The 18,426-nt window shown below is 47.3% G+C and overlaps 3 protein-coding genes across 10 annotated transcripts; 1 reads left to right on the forward strand and 2 right to left on the reverse strand.

Moving 5' to 3' along the window:
- Positions 1–126: 126 nt before the first annotated feature.
- best1 (bestrophin 1) lies at positions 127–4,373 on the reverse strand. The gene is made up of 9 exons (XM_084673338.1): positions 4,063–4,373; positions 3,860–3,954; positions 3,224–3,457; positions 2,844–2,998; positions 2,667–2,744; positions 2,385–2,537; positions 2,161–2,241; positions 1,653–1,804; positions 127–1,558 (listed from the first exon to the last, which is right to left on the reverse strand). The coding sequence occupies exons 1-9, from the start codon at positions 4,212–4,214 to the stop codon at positions 487–489; spliced, it is 2,172 nt and encodes a 723-aa protein (XP_084529464.1). The 5' UTR covers positions 4,215–4,373; the 3' UTR covers positions 127–486.
- On the forward strand, positions 2,024–12,594 carry rab3il1 (RAB3A interacting protein (rabin3)-like 1). Of its 8 annotated transcripts, none has more exons than XM_084673299.1 (15): positions 2,025–2,590; positions 4,035–4,199; positions 5,305–5,348; positions 5,694–6,012; positions 6,995–7,178; positions 7,417–7,512; positions 7,624–7,701; positions 7,815–8,039; positions 8,408–8,521; positions 8,780–8,908; positions 9,038–9,150; positions 9,360–9,383; positions 9,701–9,800; positions 9,914–9,980; positions 10,088–12,594. In XM_084673299.1, exons 4-15 carry the CDS (start codon positions 5,798–5,800, stop codon positions 10,171–10,173), a joined length of 1,431 nt encoding a protein of 476 aa, XP_084529425.1. In that variant the 5' UTR covers positions 2,025–2,590; positions 4,035–4,199; positions 5,305–5,348; positions 5,694–5,797; the 3' UTR covers positions 10,174–12,594. The 8 variants fall into 8 exon arrangements, with proteins under 8 accessions (XP_084529427.1, XP_084529425.1, XP_084529424.1 ...); XM_084673298.1 differs by having other exon boundaries at positions 4,035–4,195; XM_084673300.1 differs by having other exon boundaries at positions 4,035–4,191.
- On the reverse strand, positions 12,304–18,226 carry epx (eosinophil peroxidase). Its single transcript, XM_084671891.1, has 16 exons — positions 18,214–18,226; positions 17,939–18,026; positions 17,544–17,719; positions 17,281–17,413; positions 16,968–17,097; positions 16,673–16,879; positions 16,181–16,556; positions 15,774–15,934; positions 14,784–15,042; positions 14,491–14,661; positions 14,116–14,353; positions 13,575–13,786; positions 13,302–13,466; positions 12,876–12,959; positions 12,598–12,694; positions 12,304–12,460 (listed from the first exon to the last, which is right to left on the reverse strand). The coding sequence occupies exons 1-16, from the start codon at positions 18,224–18,226 to the stop codon at positions 12,406–12,408; spliced, it is 2,565 nt and encodes an 854-aa protein (XP_084528017.1). The 3' UTR covers positions 12,304–12,405.
- Between the last annotated feature and the right edge of the window lie 200 nt (positions 18,227–18,426).

The following is an 18,426-nucleotide window of genomic DNA, read 5'->3' on the forward strand; positions in this document are numbered from 1 at the left end:
GGATCACTTAGCTGTCTTTACTTTGTCTGCTTAAGTCAAAGACATAAGTCAAAAGTAATGCAAATATAAAATATTCTGTTAAGGATTGCTTTTGAAGAATATTTATTTAAGAACAAAGTACCCCTAATTTGACCAATGAGCTTTACACAGAAACATTATAGGTATAAGTGAAACTCATTACAGATAATAATGAAATGTTTGTAATTTTCTTTTCACCATGTTGCTTTTCCTACGGACTCCACTTACTGATTATTCCTGCAAAGTCGTTATATCGTAAAAAGGTCTTTAAAAATATATAGCTTTCGGTCATGTTGGACTTAACAACATATTGTACACACTTAACTATTTCTAGTGGAAGTGTTTTCATCAACCAAACTTTATAAAACAGTTCGCTGTAGTGATCACAGGACACAGGTGTTCCTGTCTAATCAGTGATGATGCAAACATTGCTAGTATGAATCTGCCAAGAAGAGTAACTTGACTATTTCAGACCTGGTCCTTGCCTCCGGAAACCTTGTTCATACCACTATCCTTCACCAGTGCTTTGAGCATGTCTGCCTCAGTGAATGAAATTCCTGAATCATTAGGCAAATGTTGCTGATTATCTGCTTGCTGAGGTGATCCAGATGTAGAGATAGTATTCGTATTATTGCCCAGACTTCCATTGGTGCCACTGTTACTTGCTCGAGTGCTGTTGGTAACAATGGCAGGGTTACAAAAGTTTTGGTTCGAACCATTGCAGAGGTTTGCCGTAGTACTGTTGGTGTTTATGGTGTTGATGCTGTTGTTGCTGTTGGTGGGATTTGGTGCTGGAGTGCGTGAGGGAGGGGTGAATGAGAAAACTCTTTCCCCACCACTCCGTGCACTAAGGGGGCCTGCTTGGGGCCCCGTCGAACCTTCAGTCGATGGTGGAGTGTCAAGCTTGAGGCACGGAGGCAAGGGTCGTCGAGACAGCAGCCCCTGGTCCGGTCGGAGTTTTGAGATGGGGCAGAGCTGCGGAGCAGGGTCAGGGAAGGAGAAGGCAGGGACGCTGGGGACCTCCCCGTCCTCACTCAGCCAGGGGAAGGCAGAGGATGGTGGGAGATGGTGACCGGGTGTGTCTGGAGGCAGAAGCTGGGAGCCCACGGCGGGCGGAGCCAGAGAGCTGCAGCTGCGGTTCCAGTCGCCCTGGGGGCGGCGCGCCGGGCGGGGCCGGGGCACCGCGGGGGGCACGCAGTGTATGGGTGTTTGTGGGCAGCTGTAGAAACCAGGACGCTCATACAGAGGCATGGAGGAGAAGGCGTAGTCTGGATCCCTCTCCTGGCCTGGGGGCTGGCGGGCCTGGCTGAGGGTGGAGGGGACCTCCTGGTGCAGGTAAAGGGGGAAACGGCTCAGTGGTGCTCCAGGGCGGCGACGTAGAAGAGAGACTCTGGAGGAAGTGGAGGCGCGAGGGAAGTTTGGGGACTGGACACCCAGAAGCCGCCCCAGACCTCCCAGCAGTGGGGTGGAGTAGTTGGCCTCCTCATGTTCCTTGATTTGCTCTAGGTTGGGCTGAAACTCCATATCTTCTTTAGGCACACTGTTTGGAAGATGACATTGTGTTAGCAGAGCCTGAAACGAGTGCAATTTGGAAGAGCAACAGTTCACCGCATGGTTGAATGAGGCCCTCTCACCTGATGTCCAGCGCAGAGCCCATGAAGGAGGGCTTGCGGTGTTCAGCGCTGGCTGCAGTGTAAGGCGGTTGGGGCTCGGACTCGTTCCAGTACTTATCCCTCTCTATGTGGGGGACGCTGTCATACATCTCATCCACAGACAGCAGAGACACCTGGAAGAGCGGGCAGTAGGAGCAAGAGCACGTCTCAGTCCTGGTGGAATAGTCTAACCCAGTGGTCTTGGTCCCTGGTCCTCAGGGACCCCCTGTCCTGCACGTTTTAGATGTTTCCCTGCTCCAACACACCTGATTCAAATTAATGTGTTGTTATCTAGTTATGCAGAAGCCTGTTAATGACCCATTCATTTGAATCAGGTGTGTTGGAGCAGAGAAACATCTAAAACAAGCAGGACAAGGGGGTCCCTGAGGACCAGGGTTGAAGACCACTGGTCTAACCAGTAGATCTGAAATCAATACGTGGACCAGTTATGCGTATCGTCATATATAATTAAGAATATCGAGGTTCAAACCTGTAAGTTGCGATCAACTAGCCAGTTAGTTTCAAAGTCATCATCATCTTCGCCAAATGGATTAATAAGTTGTTCCGCCACCTGAAAATGCCCGGGTATCAAGCACAAAACTTGCGTTGTTAATTATATCTTGTACTATTTTAGACATATCATGTATACTATTTAGTTACATTCACAATGTACCACGTACTGTCCATGGCATACATAGTCCCACCTTATCTCACCTTAAGCCAGCCAACATAGAAGAAGAACTGCAGGAGGGTGAATATAGGGAAGTAGAAGTCCAGGTCGTGACCAGGGTAACCTTGACTTGGGTCCAGGAACTGACGCCCAATCAGACAAGCCAAGAAGAAACTATAGACGGCCACAGTCACCACCTAACGGAAAGAGACGACTCACTACTCGGCACTCAACATCGAATTCTTCTTGGGTAAGAAAATGTACTTGTACTGTCTTGGTTTAACTACCTACGCTACGAATATCACTGACTGAGACTGAATGAGAACCTGAGTGTAGACGAGGGGGAGACTGATCCAATCATAACCGTACAACTTCATACAACGGGTCCGCAAACTGTTCAGCTCCTGAGAGGAGAGAAGACATGCAACCAATTGTAATGACACTCGAGGGTCGTTCTCTTATCGGTTCGATCCCACCCCAATCCCAGCACACGTTAATATTACGGTGAAGATAGAAGAGAGTGCCACGTCATTGTTGATGCGGCCCTCTGTCCGAGCCCTCAGAGCCAGGTTGACAAACCACATGCAGGGAACCCAGAACTTATTATGAGGAGACGGCAAATCCTCCAGTTGCCTCAGTTCCTCCGCTGTCATCAGGCCTGAGAGAGAGGAGACACACACACACACACATTAAAAGTGTTTATTCCGGTAGAGCTGTAACAACAGCCACTGAGAGCTCAGCTGTTAATCTCAGCTATTGCATCACTAAGTAACTCCAAGCACAAAGAGTCAGGGCTCAGCTGCGCGTGAAAACGTTCTGAGTTTGAACAAGTGTGTCTTTCTGTGTGCTTGAGCTACCGCGGGGGCGTGGCGATGGAGCATACCTGCTTGCACCAGGTGCTCCATGGTGGGGAACCTTTTGTAGACAGCCGTGCTGACCGAGCGATAGATCAGCACACCGGAGAGGTTGGCGTAGCGCATGAGCGTGCGGCGCGTTAGCCTTGCAGTCTCATCGGTCCCACAGACATGGCCACCCACCAAAGCTGACAAGCGGTCTGGCCAGGGCACACTCTCAAACTGGCCCCACCAGCGAGACACAACCAACGTCACATAGAACCCTGGTGAACGAGACAGTCTCTTTTAAAGGAACGCAGACCCTACTGTAAGTGAGTTTACAGGTTAAAGCAAATCCGTTATTTGCAGATATCTTCTCTATTAACTTCATCCATGGAAAAGGACAATACTAGACGTTAATTGTGTTTGTTGAGCTATAGGTTTCACTTGCCCTATTGATGCACAGAAATCATTTTACAGCCTGTCATGCTTAACTGCTTCATTGTTTCTTGGCCTCAACTGATCACAAGTGTTAGATGACTAGCAAGAAGCTGTAATTGTTTGCTTAACCAAACAATGATTGAATGCAGTTTTTGAGAATTTGGGGGAAATTATTGATATTGAGAAAAGTTATCCTGCAGAAAGTGACTACATGGTGACCACGGAAAAGGAAACAGACATCTCACCCAGTACGAAGGAGACTGGGATAAGCTCTGCATAGCGATCACAGTACATAGACAGTTTCTCAAACAGCCTCCTCTGGTCATCGGTCAACACAAACCTGAGAGAAACAGTGAGTTCTTACACATCAAAAAAAACTCATTGAGCCACCATATCAACTGCTACCCTTCGCCCCCGCAGATTCAATCAGTCCTAGAAGTCACTCCACCTGTAAAGGACACTGAAGGAGGAGTACAGGACGATAAAGATGATCAGCTCCTTGTACAGCAGCTTGTAGATGCTACCCTTCCACCGCAGAAGCAGAGCGGAGAAGGTTCCAAGACGAGCATCAGCAACCGTGCGTGAGTAGGTCACTGTCATCGCTGCTCCTCACTGGCCAGATGGGCTGACCTCAGCCCGCATGAAGAAACCCCCCTGATCCGGAGGTCAAGACCATAGGGCTAATTTGGTCACATGTCTAAAAGACTAACATGAATTAATAGGACAGTTCGTTATTTTTTATATCCACCCCACCCACTGGCTAAATGATACATAGATAGCTAAGAGCAGAGAGGCAGGTATGACTAGCGCTGAAAGAGTTACGGTATAAGAGAGGGTTAGAGAGGTGGAGAGCAATTTCCTACTCAAATTCATTTGTGCTATAAATAACCCTCAATTTCTTAACTCTCAGTTCACCGACCCAACATATCCCAGACTCAGTAAATAAACATCAATGACAGCCCATTCAATTCCAAACAACAAGCGGATGGTTCATTGTTATACTCACATTGCCTTCTGAGTTGTGTGGTGGAAGGCTCGGGAGAGAATGGAGAAGGAAAAGAAAAGTAGGGAATGAAAGGAGAGGAGAATCCTCCACCTCTGGTCACTTGATGTGGTAATCTGTTTCTGCAACAAAGCTGCATTGTAATGCCGGGTCCCAGCTAATCTGAACAAATCTGCAAAACATAATACCCACATAAAAAAAAAAAAAAAAAACAGATGGCGATACGATTTCTAACAGGTAACAGTGTATTTCACAGTTAGATTAAGTCCATCCTATGCCAGTCCCTACATCCCATTGTCCCTGTTCTTTCATTTTCATCTTGTCCATCTTTCACACACATGTAACATACTTCTACTTTCACTCCTATCAATAAAACACTGAACGTTAGACATTGAACCAGCCATATGCTTCAAAAGTAAACCATATTGACTCAAAATAACTTGGCGAAAGGGGTGGTCCCCTATGCCTGTCTGAGCACATAAATCAAAACCTTTTTGAGGTCTGGCCTCAATATAGCCATCTGGTGGAATAAATGTTAAACTACGGTTGAGAAGTTGGAGTGAAGGTGTCAGTGATTAACCACCTTTTGAATGACCAACAAAGCAAAACGGAAAGAAGGGCGAAGTTCGGACACACCACTCGATTAGACAACAACATTTTGCTAATTAATTTACGGTCACTTTTCAGGCTGGTATCTTGAAGATACGGCTATGAAGTTGGGACCATCCAGGGTAAGTTTTATTACTTAGTTAATCATTCCATTAGCCATAAATCCCTCAGTAGCCTAGTAACCTTGTCAATAACCTTTTCTCAACACATAGGGTCTAGGCTACACAAGTTTAGGATTATAAATCACCCATATGGGCCACGTGAAAGGCATATTTGTAGTTTTTAGTCACCGGGCAGTGCACCTGTCACAAGCTTTGTGGTTTAGCATTGATTTAAAAAAGTGCGAATGGTTGGATGATTTTCTCTGTCACTGGGTAACCGTTGCATTGGATGAATAGCCCATTGCGGCTGCTATAATATCTAGTTTGACACTATTCAATAGCTGAGTAATTGTTTTGTGTTTGCAGTTTGGTATGATGGGAAAAGGCTGAATGTAAGCAAACGGCTTGTTAAGATTTTCGACGTCAGCAGATGGAAGAACCAAACTAAATGCTTCAACTGAATTTGTCAAATGGATGCTTTTGAGGGACTTCACCGTGTCCAGCTTTCCTCTTCTCACCCGCCTCCAGTATCAACTGGCCCAGGATATGAGGTCCTCATCGGCCAGTCTGGGATTGCAGTGTACTCCTCTTCTACTTTCTTTGGTAAACCAGGTGCAGTGGGGCAACGAGGACCTACATATAGGTCAACCAAAGAGGCTGAGAGGGAGAGGTGTGCTGTAGGAAGGTGAGATGAATTTGAACTTTGCATGTGTTCGTTACGGTCCATATTGGTTATCCCCTAGGCTATAAAGTTTAAAGTATTTTTCGGTAGATTTGTTAAATCGTCCACTATACAGATAGAGTCGATACACATATGTTACGACGGAACAGTTAGCTTGGCATCCGGATTGTGGATTGCACAGAGAGTGCGCGAGCAATTGTGCGAACTGTTGGGTGCCATTCCCTTTTTGCATGGGTGGCGATGTGCTATCACGTGACCCGTGGCATATTGACGACACAATTTGTCTTTTCATTATTGGAACGAAAAGGAATCGTAGATTGCAGCGCATTTCAAACAAACATGGACTACTCTAGCTATTCAAGGCTAAAAACAACTTTATCTGTCTTGTTGGCGAGATCGGATACGTTGTGATACGATAGCGAATCTTCGTGAGCATTCCTGCTTGATAATTTGCAACATTGGTCCTTGAGGGAGGCAAGTTTATTTAGTGAAACAATATCACAGTAAAGATTCGTTACTGTAACAATGCATGGAATTTAAAGGAATATTTAAACGGATGTCAACACCGCATTGGAAGTAGCCTATATCTGCCTGACAATCCGACCGAAGGGTAAGGGCGGATAGGACGGGGCACCCCGTGAAATGTAGCTTACCAAAGCAAAGGGAAAGTTATGTAAAGTTATGTTCGTCCTTACATTTGTTATGCTAGATTTCGCACAGCTTTATGTGTGTTTGCGTTGAAGTGATGTCAATGAAAAGGTTTGTTTGCCGCTGTTGTCAACATTAACACACTAGAACATTTCGACAGGGCTAAGTTGTAGGCCAAAGGTAAATAAAGCATCGTTACAATGAGATGCAATGAAACTATTTATTCCCTTGGGTTTTGAGTAACAAAGTTACCAAAGTATTATTAGTAAGTGTTACCATCGCAAAAAGTCGGAATTTACGCTCATTCTGGAATGATGTTATTTTTTGTCTTATGAAGATTGGTAGACCTGGAGCCAGAACCGGGGCCCAGAGCAGAAGGTGGCGGGCAGGCTAAGCCCATGCCTGTGGAACAGGAAACCCGGGGAAGGGAGGATGACATCTCCCGCCTCAGAAGTTCCTCCATAGAGATTCGAGAGAAGGGCTCAGAGATCCTGAAGGAACAGCTGGATACTGCACAGAGGGTACCATTCACTCTCACTGTTTACTGTCTCTCTCTTTCTCTATCTCTATCTCCCTAACCTGACCCCACACCCTCTCATAGTCACATGAGTCATACCCCAATATAAAGTAAGAATAGTTTGACACAACAATGAGTGACCTAGAAAGGAGACAATGCATTTTCCTCAGAATAGGAAGAAGACCTTTTCACCTACTGACCCAGCTCTCTCCTGTCCCTCTCTTCACCGTTTTTTATCCCAGGAACTGAAGCTGAAGGACAAGGAGTGTGAACGTTTGTCTCAAATCCGGAATCAGCTTGAGCAGGAGTTGGAGGAGCTCACTGCCAGCCTGTTTGAGGTAGGTGGTCGTGACATTGAGCTAGACAGATCATTTGGAAAATTGTACCAGTTCACTGCGTTTTCTTCCATACCGTACATCATCTTCCTTTGCTTACGTCTGTTAACACAGGAGGCTCACAAAATGGTGCGTGAAGCCAATGTCAAACAAGCAGGAGCAGAGAAACAGCTGAAGGAGGCTCAGGGCAAAGTATATCTCTGGTTCTCTCTACGACTAACGTTCTCAACACTCTTAATTCCCCCCCCCCCCCCCCCCCCCCCCAAGGTCTGTAACTACCTTCCCGTTTGTGCTTGACCCTGTAGATTGACGTTCTTCAGGCTGAAGTGACAGCTCTAAAGACTCTGGTGCTGACCTCCACTCCATCCTCCCCAAACCGGCAGCTCCACCCCCAGCTGCTCTCCCCCAGCACAGGAGGGGGCCGCAGGCACACGCGCAATAAGAGCGCTAGCGGCGCCCTTCCGTCCGCACCAGGTCATGTGGACTCTGCCTCTGTCCCCCAGCTGCCGGCCATCAAGGAGGACAAAGAGGTTTGTTGCTGGAGCCATGTGTACTTATGTGGTATTGCATGGACAACAGTCTTCTATCCTTCTTGCTTTTCCTCAATCACATGCTCACAAACGGGAAGTGTTCACCACAGACATTTGCTTGTCTGACAAACTGTCGCTTCTACTTCCTGCAATGCCGCCCGTATTAATAATTTTTCCTTTCTTGTACTTTCTACTTGGTTTTCAACGCCTCGCTGTGTTCCAAGTTCCTCTTTTTTGAAATATTGACTCCTGAACTTTTTGTAACTTGTTTTCCTGTTCACCAGCTGGTTGTCTCTCACCACCCTGCTTTTCCAATCTCGATTCTTCATCTGCCTGTCTCTCTGTCTGTCTTTCTGTCTGTCTCTCAGCCCTCTGTTCCTGCGCTTCTGTCTCTGATTCTATGTCTGGTACCTGGCCACTCTGCCAGTGTGACATATGAGCCTTACTGGCAGGGGGAGGGGCCAAGAGTACACACCCGACAGGTAACCACGCCCCCGACCAGGCTGCCTGTTATATTCTATAGCTGCTCACACATGGCGATAGAGATGTTGGATGGATTTAAGGACTCCTTAGTTGAGCTGTTAAACCATTCATGTTGTCTTGTGTGATGTGAAGAGTAGGATGCAGAGCTAGTGTGGTTGAGATGCCCGGTGTTTGAGTGAGTGAGTGGAGTAGGATGCAGAGCTAGTGTGGTTGAGATGCCCGGTGTTTGAGTGTCGTGTCGTGCCGTGTCTCCTCAGATGGACTCGGTTCTCTTTGCAGAGTTCCTAGCTTGGCGTGAGCGACCCTGTCTCGACCGCTCCTCTGCCTTCCTCGGTCGCGTCTACAGGGAGGACATCGGCCCCTGTCTCTCCTTCACTCGGTCTGAGGTCAGTACCTTTTTGTGTGTGTCCACAAATAATCGAGCCCCCTGAAAAACCATTCACCCTCCTGTTTTTAGTTGTTTTTGGGAACTCAACAAATGTGAATGTTTTATGGATGAGACTCCTCCCCTACAGCTGTCACAGTCGGTGCAGAGTGCAGTGGAGAACAATTCCTTGACCATCGAGCCGGTGGCCATTTCAGCCCTGCCAATGGTCAAAGCCTCCGCCATGGAATGTGGAGGGCCGAAGTCAGTTAATCGCACCTCACCTCTCAGTCACTCAGTCTTTTGGCTTCGCAGCCAATTCAAGCGTAGATGAATGCTCTCAAAATAAATTCCCACTTTAAACTGACGTCTGTCACGAGGAGCTCCATGTAGTGTGATTTGAATCGGGGGACAAATGATTTCACACGACTTCATGCATTCTGATCACATTATGATTTGAAATTCTTTTCCAGTGGTTTGAGAGCAGCGGTAGAAACGTAAGTGACAAAGGAGCCAATCTAACGAGTCACCTTTTCAATTAACCAATCAATGAACAGGACAGGATTGTGTCTGACCTGCTTGTACTAACAAACTAAACAACTTTGCTTGCTTGGCTTGTTCAGTCACCTGGCAAATCCCATTGAGCAGGCATCAACCAAAGCTTATCGTATATTAAGGAAATGACCGTCCTTTTGCACAATCAGTGTAACTAATACAGGGCCAACACCCAATTCTCTGAAAAAAATCATATTTAGCAACCTTGCTTTTAGTGTTCCTCCTTGTTTAGTCACACCGCTGTTTCTCTACCACACAGGAAGTGTGCACTAAGTGGCATGTCCAGGCCCTGCTGTCATCGCATCAAACTCGGTGACAAAGAAAGTTACTACTACATCTCTCCATCCAGCCGATCCCGGGTACACTGCAGCTATCTCTCATTCCAGTCTGTAGATGCCATGACGACTCGACTAAACCCTTCACCATTTTGAATGTATTCTTTGTCATGTTCCCTCTCATGTCACCTTTCCAGATCACAGCTGTGTGTAACTTCTTCACCTATATCCGCTATATTCAGCAAGGACTGGTCAGACATGATGGTAAGATTGAGAAGATATGCAAAAGTTGTTTGTTAGACTTTTATCCAAGCTTTGCTCAGGGGATGGTTATGCTTGCTGACTAATAGGTTGTCTCTTCCCCTCGTCAGCGGAGCCGATGTTTTGGGAGGTGATGCGTCTGCGCAGGGAGATGACTGTGGCCAAGCTGGGGTTCTTCCTTACAGACCAGGGATAAGAATTGGAACACAGAGACAGAACAATCTTAGTCACAAGCACAGAACCAGAGCAAGAAGACACATGGATTCAAGATAAAAACACTCGCATAGATAGATCTAGCTTAGGTCACCGTATTTACATAAATGTACCTTTATTTGAATTCATGTAAAGTTAGAGCCCTTAAAAATTGGTAAGAAAGTATTTGTGCAACAAACAAGGGAAGTGGAAAATGCTACAGCTATGCATAGAATTGTGTGTTTTCTATCAACCAGCACTCTATCAAAGAAATATAATTTTAGCATCTGAGCTTCCATAGCACACTAAAGAAAACAAAACGTTAGTCATTAGAAAGTTAAGAAATCTATTATGTCTTCACAACTGTAGCAGTGCTCACAGATAACGGGGAGGTCAGTTAACATGGCCTTGTACTGATACTGAAATCACTTAATGTAACCGACAGAAGTGAAACTAAAATAGTCTTAGGAATAATAGAATTGATTGTGGTTGAAGGTTAGAAGTGTTGAAATGGACATCGCTTTTTTTATCTGAGAAGAATCTTGTTATATTTTATGTATGAGTATCTTCAGTCAGCATAGATCAATTATACACTCCACAAATACAGGATTGTACCATTCAAATGTTCAAACAGATGCCACAAATATGCTTCAGTATTCCAGGAGGCCACACATATGTCAGACTGCACTCCTGAAGTGTTGCCATACAGGAGACCTGATGCCGATGAAGCATAGCCTTATGGTTTACATTCTTGCACTATAGTTTAGATATCTTCCCAGAACCATATATTCTTTGAGAATATAGAGTTTTGCCCTTGGTCGGGTTCTCAGCAGACGCAGCATGTCTGCCTGCTCAGTAAGTCAAACGTACCTGATGACAGATCATTACAGTACGTAATGTCCTTCCCAACACAATACACAGTATGCAAGTACAGCTTGAATATTCTAGTTTGAACATGAAACTGCTTTAATTGTTTGTACTATGCGCCTCTTTTGCAGTTGTAGTTCTTTAAAATGCGCCCCCGCTCTTTGTGTATAAGCCATACGTGAACAAGGGATGCATGAATACATAGCCATATGTACAGCAGTGGGTACAAGTCATATTACCTCAGTGTGTCTTTGATTTGCGCTACCTTTGCATGAAGAATACTGAACATGAAACCAAGTGCAATAATGGTTTCCTTGCCTTCATATACAATCAAGTTGTAATTTCAGTATAAAGGCAAATATATATTTAATTTGTTATTGCAATATAGAAGCAGCAAGTATATACTCCGTTATCTTGCTATCTCACTCCATTAGAAGAAATAGACAATAAATATTTGGCCACAACAACCTATTGAGTGCTGTGTCTGATTAAAGGTTGGGTTTGTGGGTGTGAGAGGAAAGTCACGGAGCCAAACCTATGGAGGGTATTTGTTCTCACAGTAGTGGGAGAGGCTTTGTCAAATGACAAACTGAGCCAAACAGGCAAATACCTCCGGATGAGTCAGCATGAACAGCAGCTCAGAAATCTTAACACGAACGCTTTCCAGTAGAACCGAAAGAGCAAAGACACCTACTTCATTGTGGGACAGGTGACTGATCAGGGGGTCAGATGGCTGAGTGGTTAGGGAATCAGGCTATTAAACAGAAGGTTGTTGGTTCGATTCCCTGCCGTGTAAAACAGCGTTGTGTCCTTAGGCAAGGTACTTCACCCTACTTGCCTCGGGGAATGTCCCTGTACTTACGGTAAGTCGCTCTGGATAAGAGCGTCTGCTAAATGAGTAAATGTAAATGTGATCAGGATTAAGGTCATCACCAGGAACTGCTTGGATACCCTAATACAAAAAGCTTAACTTGACTGCCACGCCCACAGTTGCTTAACAGGTTTATGGAAGGAAATATGGCACTCAGATCCAACATACCAAGAATACCTCATTGAGAATGGCATTATGGTCAGCAAAGCTGTTGAAGGATTTGACAAGTGTTCCAGATCCCTATACTTAGGTCCAAGTTTGTTCATTTTTATGAAGTTAGCCTACTAGTACTACTCACAATGCCCTAGTAAACAGCAGTGTAGTAATCAGAATAACACAGCCAAGGAGGATGTTGCATGTACAATTTTTTTTTAATGAGTACACACATACATGACATTAAATGAGTACACACTTTTCATGGTGGCCCTAAACCCTTTAAAGTAATATACAAAATAAAATAAAAATGTGTATGGTAAAAAGTTAATCATACAGGTTAGGTTATCTTTCATCTTTACAACAACTAGCATCCACTTGCTCCTTCTTTGAAAAATATCTGTAAAGAAAAAAAGGTTTATTTACCATCCATTGCTTGACGATCATGTTGATCCAAAGAATCAGTTCCATTCATGAACTAGACTGTTCATTCTTAGAATGTGAAGTTCATTCTTAGAATGTGAGGTTCTGACCTACCTCCTGTAGCAGATCATCATCAGCACCAACATAGCCACCCCTCCGCCCACGGTCAGCACCGCAGAGACCACGGAGACAGTGGATATGGAGGGAGGATCTGGGTGACAACACACACACAGAGAGAGAGAGAGAGAGAGAGAGAGAGAGGAGGACGTGATCCAATCATGAGGGTTACAGCTCAGTTACTGTGTAACTTTGGGAAACTCATGTCAAGATGCCGTTTTTCAATTTGTATGTATTATACACCAACAGTATTGCGGTAGGAGAAATGTGTTTACCTGTACAAATGAATGAACCTGGGATGTTGGTGCACTCCATCGTTTCGGGGCATGATGAGGGTTTTTCGATACATTCGTTAATATCTACAAAAAAGCATTGTCAACATGAATAAAACATCATTCTTACAGTTTAATCTTTTCATGATAATAAAACAAAGGCAAATCATACTGTGTTTTGTGTAAAGCATATCTGAGGAGAAGGGTTAGGGTGGAGGAGAAAGGTTAGGGTGGAGGAGATGGGTTAGGGTGGGGGAGATAGGTTAGGGTGGAGGAAAAGGGTTAGGGTGGAGGAGATGGGTTAGGGTGGAGGAGAAGGGTCAGGGTGGAGGAGATAGGTTAGGGTGGAGGAGACGGGTTAGGGTGGAGGAGAAGAGTTATGGGGAGGAAAAAGGGTTAGGGTGGAGGAGAAGGGTTAGGGTGGAGTACCTTGGCAGGTGGGAGCAGCAGGATTCCACTGCTGGCTGCTGGAGTCACATGTGACTGAGGACGGGCCAATGAGACGGAAGCCTGCATGACACTCGTAAAGAACCATCGAGTCACACAGAAGATAAAAACCGGACTCTAGCCTGGGCACTGGACCACAGCTGAGGCCTAAGAGTGAAAGGAAACACCATCAAGGTCGTCTTCCATCCTCTACTTCATCAGGTCCTTCCCCTGAATCAAACCCCTGTCTGTCTGTGTCTTCACTTCCCTCTCTACCTGAGTCAGGTTCCTTCCAGGCACTCAGGTCCAGCTGAGGGATGAGGGGGTGGCTGCAGGCCATCATGTCTCCAGGGCTGACGGTGAGGGAGAAGGGGTCTGCTGGGACGTGGGTGATGTGACTGTTGTCACAGATGAGGCGTGACAGGGAGACTGCCTTGAGGCTGGTCCTCTGCGCGCTGGTGAAGACGCCCTCTCTCTCCCACCAGAACCTGACGCCCACAGGGTCGTCAATCACAGAGTCTTGGACTTTCATCAGTAGGGTATTATTAACCGTTATACTGTACACTAGAGCAGGGGCTTCCCAATCCTGGTACTCAGGGCCCCCTGTCCGGCATGTTTTAAATGTTTCCCTCCTCCAACACACCTGATTCAAATGAATGGTCGTTATCAGGCTTCCATAGAGCTTGATAACAACCCATTCATTTGAATCAGGTGTGTTGGAGCAGGGAAACATTTAAAACATGCAGGACAGGGGGCCCTCGAGGGCCAGGATTGGGAACCCCCTGCACTAGTGGATTCTGGGAACTTCATCTCACACCTGTCTCCGTCTCTCAAGTCTCTAAATTGCTTGGCCAGCAGACAGGACAGCAGTGGGCCCACTCTGCCACCAGGGGGCGCCGGTTCTGAAATGGCCCCGACCCAGACGTCTATGTTCTGGGGCGTTCCGTACAGGAGCAGGAACTTGTGGGCCAGAGTGGGGTTCCCCAAGATGTTGGCCAGGTCCGACGTGGTGTTAGGAACCACCAGGCCACAGTAACGTCGCCATGAGCTGTAACCTGAAAGACAGAAAGCACACATTCCCCCCAAAAAATACACAGTTTTTGATAGTAATGGCGAGGAGGTGTTAAAAACTAATATATTTTATATATATTATATATAAATAAAAATATATTTGGTTTTGTCTGGGACGTACCAGGCATGCCATGATCCCGGCCCCGCTGGAGGTTCAGGGACCCCAGATCCAGAGGCATGCCTCCCTGGGCCTGGAACAGCCTTTCAGTCAGCTCCTCCACCATCATCTGCCCTGGCCTCTGGAGCTTTGCTGGAGACAGCAGGAGTCCACGGAGGACTGGGTCTATCCCTCCTGGGGACCATGACACAAGTTGAGAAATGGAAAGAAAAGAAAATAACAATAAAAAAAATTAAAAAGCCTTGAAGCAAAACCAAATATTAAGATGTTATTGTGTACTAAAACTCCCATCTTACCCTCATGGATGACTCTCCACGAAGCAAACAGCGAGTCGTGCAGAGGGAGAGGAGGATGCTGGGAACTGAGGCTGTAACCAGGACCTAGCCTCGCTACGATTGGCTGTACTGTGACGTGGGCGAATCGGAATGCAGCAACTGAGAAGACGTTGGCAATACTGGGGTTCACCTCGGGATTGTAGCCCTTGTACGCGGGCATGAGGTCTGAGGTGGCATTTACACCCAGCACCCGTGGCAGGTAGTGCTCCCATGTTAGGATCTAGGATCAAACGATCTCAGTGAGCTACAAACTCTGATGAGGGAAGCAAACATCCACCCCTGTCAGACGGCTTTTTATTCCAATGACTGAAATGAGCAGTCCTAGTGCTATGTCATACACATAGGTTTTTGTCCCTCTTCAATCTCATACACACATACAGTACATGCATGTGCCATGCAGAAGGTGTGAGGCGTGAGAGAGGGTACCTGGTGTGTGAGGTAGTTTACCTGGTGTGTGAGGTAGTGTACCTGGTGTGTGAGGTAGTTTACCTGGTGTCTGAGGTAGTTTACCTGGTGTGTGAGGTAGCGTACCTGGTGTGTGAGGTAGCAAACCTGGTGTGTGAGGTAGTTTACCTGGTGTGTGAGGTAGCGTACCTGGTGTGTGAGGTAGCGTACCTGGTGTGTGAAGTAGCGTACCTGGTGTGTGAGGTAGCGTACCTGGTGTGTGAGGTAGTTTACCTGGTGTGTGAGGTAGCGTACCTGGTGTGTGAGGTAGTTTACCTGGTGTGTGAGGTAGTTTACCTGGTGTGTGAGGTAGCGTACCTGGTGTGTGAGGTAGCATACCTGGTGTGTGAGGTAGCGTACCTGGTGTGTGAGGTAGCGTACCTGGTGTGTGAGGTAGCGTACCTGGTGTGTGAGGTAGTTTACCTGGTGTGTGAGGTAGTTTACCTGGTGTGTGAGGTAGCGTACCTGGTGTGTGAGGTAGCGTACCTGGTGTGTGAGGTAGCGTACCTGGTGTATGGCCCCCATGATCTTCCGAGCTTCCTGGTAGAGAGTGTCAGGGCTCCAGTGAGGGTTGAGCAGGTGCAGCTCTCTCACCAGCCTGTTGTGCTCTCTCAGGAACAGAGTGTGCAAAGCGATCATCCCCAGGTGCTCATTGGCCCGTGAATCCCCTGAGGTGAAGCAATTTACATTTAGTCATTTAGCAGACGCTGTTATCCAGAGCGACTTACTAGTAAGTACAGGGACATTCTCCCCGAGGCAAGTAGGGTGAAGTGCCTTGCCCAAGGACACAACGTCATTTGGCACGATGGCCCGACTCCACTCAGCCATCTGACCCCCCATCAGGCCTGGACCGGAGGTCAGTACACACGTTCATGGGTTTGAGAGGCACAAGCTTACCATGACATGTTTCCTACCAGCTTGGAAGCACGACGTCCTGTTCTTCCAGAGTGAAGGGATGTCTGGTGTGCCTGCAGCAGTGGCGTTGAGCCCGTGGCGAGGTCCGCATGGGTCCAGGTGGGGCTGCAGGCGAGGCAGGAAGGGCATGTAGGAAAGGCCCTGGTCTGAGTGCTGGGGGTTGACGGCCAATAGGCCGAGAGGAGAGGAGAGGTCACGCAGGGCGGCGGCCAGGGAGGGTGAGCTGCCATACACCATACTGGCATCTACGTAGGAAGTGATGGCATTCAGCTGCTCCCTGTGGCGCTGGGGCAGCGGTCCTCCAACACAGCTTGGGGCGGAGCGGAAGAAAGGCATGCAGTCCTGGATCCCCGAACGAGGATCTGATAAAGGGATCTTGGGAAGAGAGACAAAGAAAGGCGAGGGGATCAGGCAGCGATACAGCTCATTTCAGTCTGTACTCTCTGGAGACAGGTTGGGTGGAGGATTTGTGAGTTCACAGCAAGGGGCACCTGGATGGGGAAGCAGGGGGTGTCCCGGCTGCAGGTGCGGGTGCAGTCTGCGCCCGTCCTGAAGGCAGATGTGCTGGGGCTCTGCGGGGTCAGGGCCAGGTCATGGTCGATCCACTGGCCCCACTCCACCAGCAGGTGCGACAGAGTGGAGTCCAGAGAGATGTTGTCGTTGTGGGTGTAGAGCACCTCTTGGGACACCAAGCGCACCTGGAGGGGGAACATCACCGGTGAGTTTGGTGTTGTGGCGGGTGTAGAGCGACTGTGCGGAGGGGGGCGGGGGGGGGGGCGCTCTTACCGGGGGGAGGGTGAAGTGGTGGTACGTGTGCTGAGGGTCCCAACCTCTGGGAACCCCTCTGACATCCTCGTACTCCGGTGGCAGCCAGCGAGAGTAAGGAGTGTTGGCAGCCCCCCACTTCGGGTGTTGTCTGAGGGGATGACAAACAAACTAGTTAGCGTCTGCAGTGAGCACACTGAAGCAAACTCAACTCTGTCCGTACGGCAATAAATAAACATTCTCTTATCTTCTCATTTAAAATGTTAAATCAACCGCTGAAATGAGGCAGCAACGAGCAGCAGCGGTGCGCGCGTGCGAGGAGCCGTGTTGTGACCTGTTGTTGCACTCCCCAGTGAAGGAGCGGTAGCGCTCGCTCAGACAGCCCGTGTCACACCGCGGCCTCGTCAGCTCAGAGGAGCAGCCAGTGGCCAGCAGCAGGGGCTCCACATCAGCCTGACTCAGCAGCTCTGCACACAGCACACAAACACGTTCACAGAGGCAACCTGTTGAGGCCAGGCGAACACTCACAGACCCGTCGTGTGAGGGGGGAAATGATTCCTCTCATGGATCAAACTTCCTGCAGATGTGTTCCAGTACCCGTGAGATTGGGCTGGGTCATGGCGTTGGTGTAGACCATCTCCCTGATCAGCTCCACTGTGATGTCCAGGAGCTCTGCTGCTCTTATCTGGGTCCTGGTCATGGGCCCGGTCTGTTTGAACTGGGCAAGTAGATCAGTGGACCTCAAAGCCCCTTCTGACAGAGTCATCTTCACTCTGCAACAGTGGTGCAGAGTGATTAAAAAAACAAAAATAAATAAAGTTAACATCTATGAATTTTAACAAAAAATTACTGAAGGAGAAAATGCGAATCACAGTATAGAAAATAAATTGCATCTTTTACTGAAGTATTGTTGACAGTACTTTTGATAGTTTCCATTTACATATTCTCAATACTTCAAAATGCACGAGGTTATAATTGTTCCACAGACTAACCTTTCACTGGTATGAGCATAGGCAGCATCAGTTAATTCAACAGCTCTTCTTAAAGCTTCCTCCACAATCTTGGGCCCCAGAAAAACACCTGGACACCATGTATTCCGTTATCTACTTAAACATTTCTCAAGAGATGAGAAACCTGTTAACTAAACTATCCAAGGACTGGTCTAGTGGGAAACATACCTGAGATGTTCTGGAATAGTCCGAGAGAGACAGAGTGAGGCAGACAGAGCGCGGCAACGGCCAGTGTTAACATGGAGAAGGACACCTACAACAAGAGGACATCTCACACGTGCAGTGACACGGAAGGGCTGCTTTGTTACACAAATCTATAGAAGTACAAACTGGTATGAGGAATAGCGCTTTTGAATAAATGGGTTTATGTCTGAAGAGCTTACCATGGGTGCCACGTTGATTATTCTTGTAGTCAGTCTCCAAATCAGGAACACACACCGTTCACTGAAGTACAGAACTAGTGTCACTTA

This window comes from Hypomesus nipponensis, chromosome 14 (genome assembly GCF_054491055.1).
Source record: "Hypomesus nipponensis isolate SF chromosome 14, ASM5449105v1, whole genome shotgun sequence".
NCBI classification, from domain to species: Eukaryota; Metazoa; Chordata; class Actinopteri; order Osmeriformes; family Osmeridae; genus Hypomesus; species Hypomesus nipponensis.

Bases quoted from the DNA above. Each gene is read 5' to 3' on its own strand.
- best1 (XM_084673338.1), bottom strand. From the start codon at position 4,214: ATGACAGTGACCTACTCACGCACGGTTGCTGATGCTCGTCTTGGAACC. The intron at 2,538-2,666 runs GTTCTCATTCAG...TCTTTCCGTTAG, and splicing joins TCCCCCTCGTCTACACTCAG to GTGGTGACTGTGGCCGTCTA. The intron at 1,805-2,160 runs GTTTGAACCTCG...CCGCTCTTCCAG, and splicing joins TAGTTGATCGCAACTTACAG to GTGTCTCTGCTGTCTGTGGA.
- epx (XM_084671891.1), bottom strand. The intron at 17,720-17,938 runs GTTAGTCTGTGG...CCACTGTTGCAG, and splicing joins TATGCTCATACCAGTGAAAG to AGTGAAGATGACTCTGTCAG. The intron at 15,043-15,773 runs GTACGCTACCTC...GTTTGATCCTAG, and splicing joins TCATGGGGGCCATACACCAG to ATCCTAACATGGGAGCACTA.
- rab3il1 (XM_084673299.1), top strand. From the start codon at position 5,798: ATGGATGCTTTTGAGGGACTTCACCGTGTCCAGCTTTCCTCTTCTCAC. The intron at 7,702-7,814 runs GTATATCTCTGG...TTGACCCTGTAG, and splicing joins TGAAGGAGGCTCAGGGCAAA to ATTGACGTTCTTCAGGCTGA. The intron at 9,801-9,913 runs GTACACTGCAGC...TCACCTTTCCAG, and splicing joins CTCCATCCAGCCGATCCCGG to ATCACAGCTGTGTGTAACTT.